The sequence below is a fragment of the Octopus sinensis genome, linkage group LG25 (genome assembly GCF_006345805.1).
Source record: "Octopus sinensis linkage group LG25, ASM634580v1, whole genome shotgun sequence".
In the NCBI taxonomy this organism is placed as follows: domain Eukaryota; kingdom Metazoa; phylum Mollusca; class Cephalopoda; order Octopoda; family Octopodidae; genus Octopus; species Octopus sinensis.
Genome location: NC_043021.1, coordinates 5,932,063 through 5,932,720, shown reverse-complemented (window position 1 = coordinate 5,932,720; position 658 = coordinate 5,932,063). Strand labels below are relative to the sequence as shown.

At 35.7% G+C, this 658-nt stretch overlaps 1 protein-coding gene across 1 annotated transcript in view; it reads right to left on the bottom strand.

Moving 5' to 3' along the window:
• LOC115224282 (plasma kallikrein) overlaps positions 1 to 333 on the bottom strand; it is an 11,511-nt gene extending 11,178 nt beyond the window's left edge. Inside the window, exon 1 of the mRNA XM_029795097.2 lies at positions 176 to 333. Coding sequence (XP_029650957.1) covers positions 176 to 236 — 61 coding nt within the window. The 5' untranslated portion in view covers positions 237 to 333. The remainder of the gene's footprint in view (positions 1 to 175) is intronic.
• Positions 334 to 658: the final 325 nt, after the last annotated feature.

Genomic DNA, 658 nt, shown 5'->3' with positions numbered 1-658 from the left:
GGGGTTGATTTGCTCGACTAAAGGCGGTGCTCCAGCATGGCCACAGTCAAAATGACTGAAACAAGTAAAAGAGTAAAAGAGAGAGAGTATCAAAAAATTCAATAACGGAAAAGAAATAAAAAAAGAAAGAAAGAAAATGAAAGGAAAAGTAGAAATATTTTCATGATTAGCTTACGTTTGGCCGATGCCCGTGAAAGTATGGTAACTAAGCACAGCACGCTGAGCAATGTGTACATCTTGCAGCTATTAAAAATTTTTGCCAGAGAGGAAAATATTAACGGACAAATGGCACAACGTGGAAACTAATTTAGTTTTTAATAGTGATCTTTGCTCAGTTATAAGATGACTTTGACAACAACAAAGAAAATGAAAGAAATGAAAGAAAAGAAAAGGAAAGGAAGATTAGCATCCATTCTTTTTTCCTATACAGAACATTCTTTACAAATAGGAAAAAAATCAATCTTCAACCGTCCTCCGTCCTCCGTGTTGTTTGCGAATATTGCATTGATTGGATCGAATCATAGCACATAAGTGTCGTTTTAATTTTGAAAGGACAACCTGAAACTAGAATTAGATGAGAGAGAAGTGGGGGAGGGGGAGACAGGCAGACTGACATGTAGAAACAAACAAACAAACAAACAAACAACAAACAACTAAA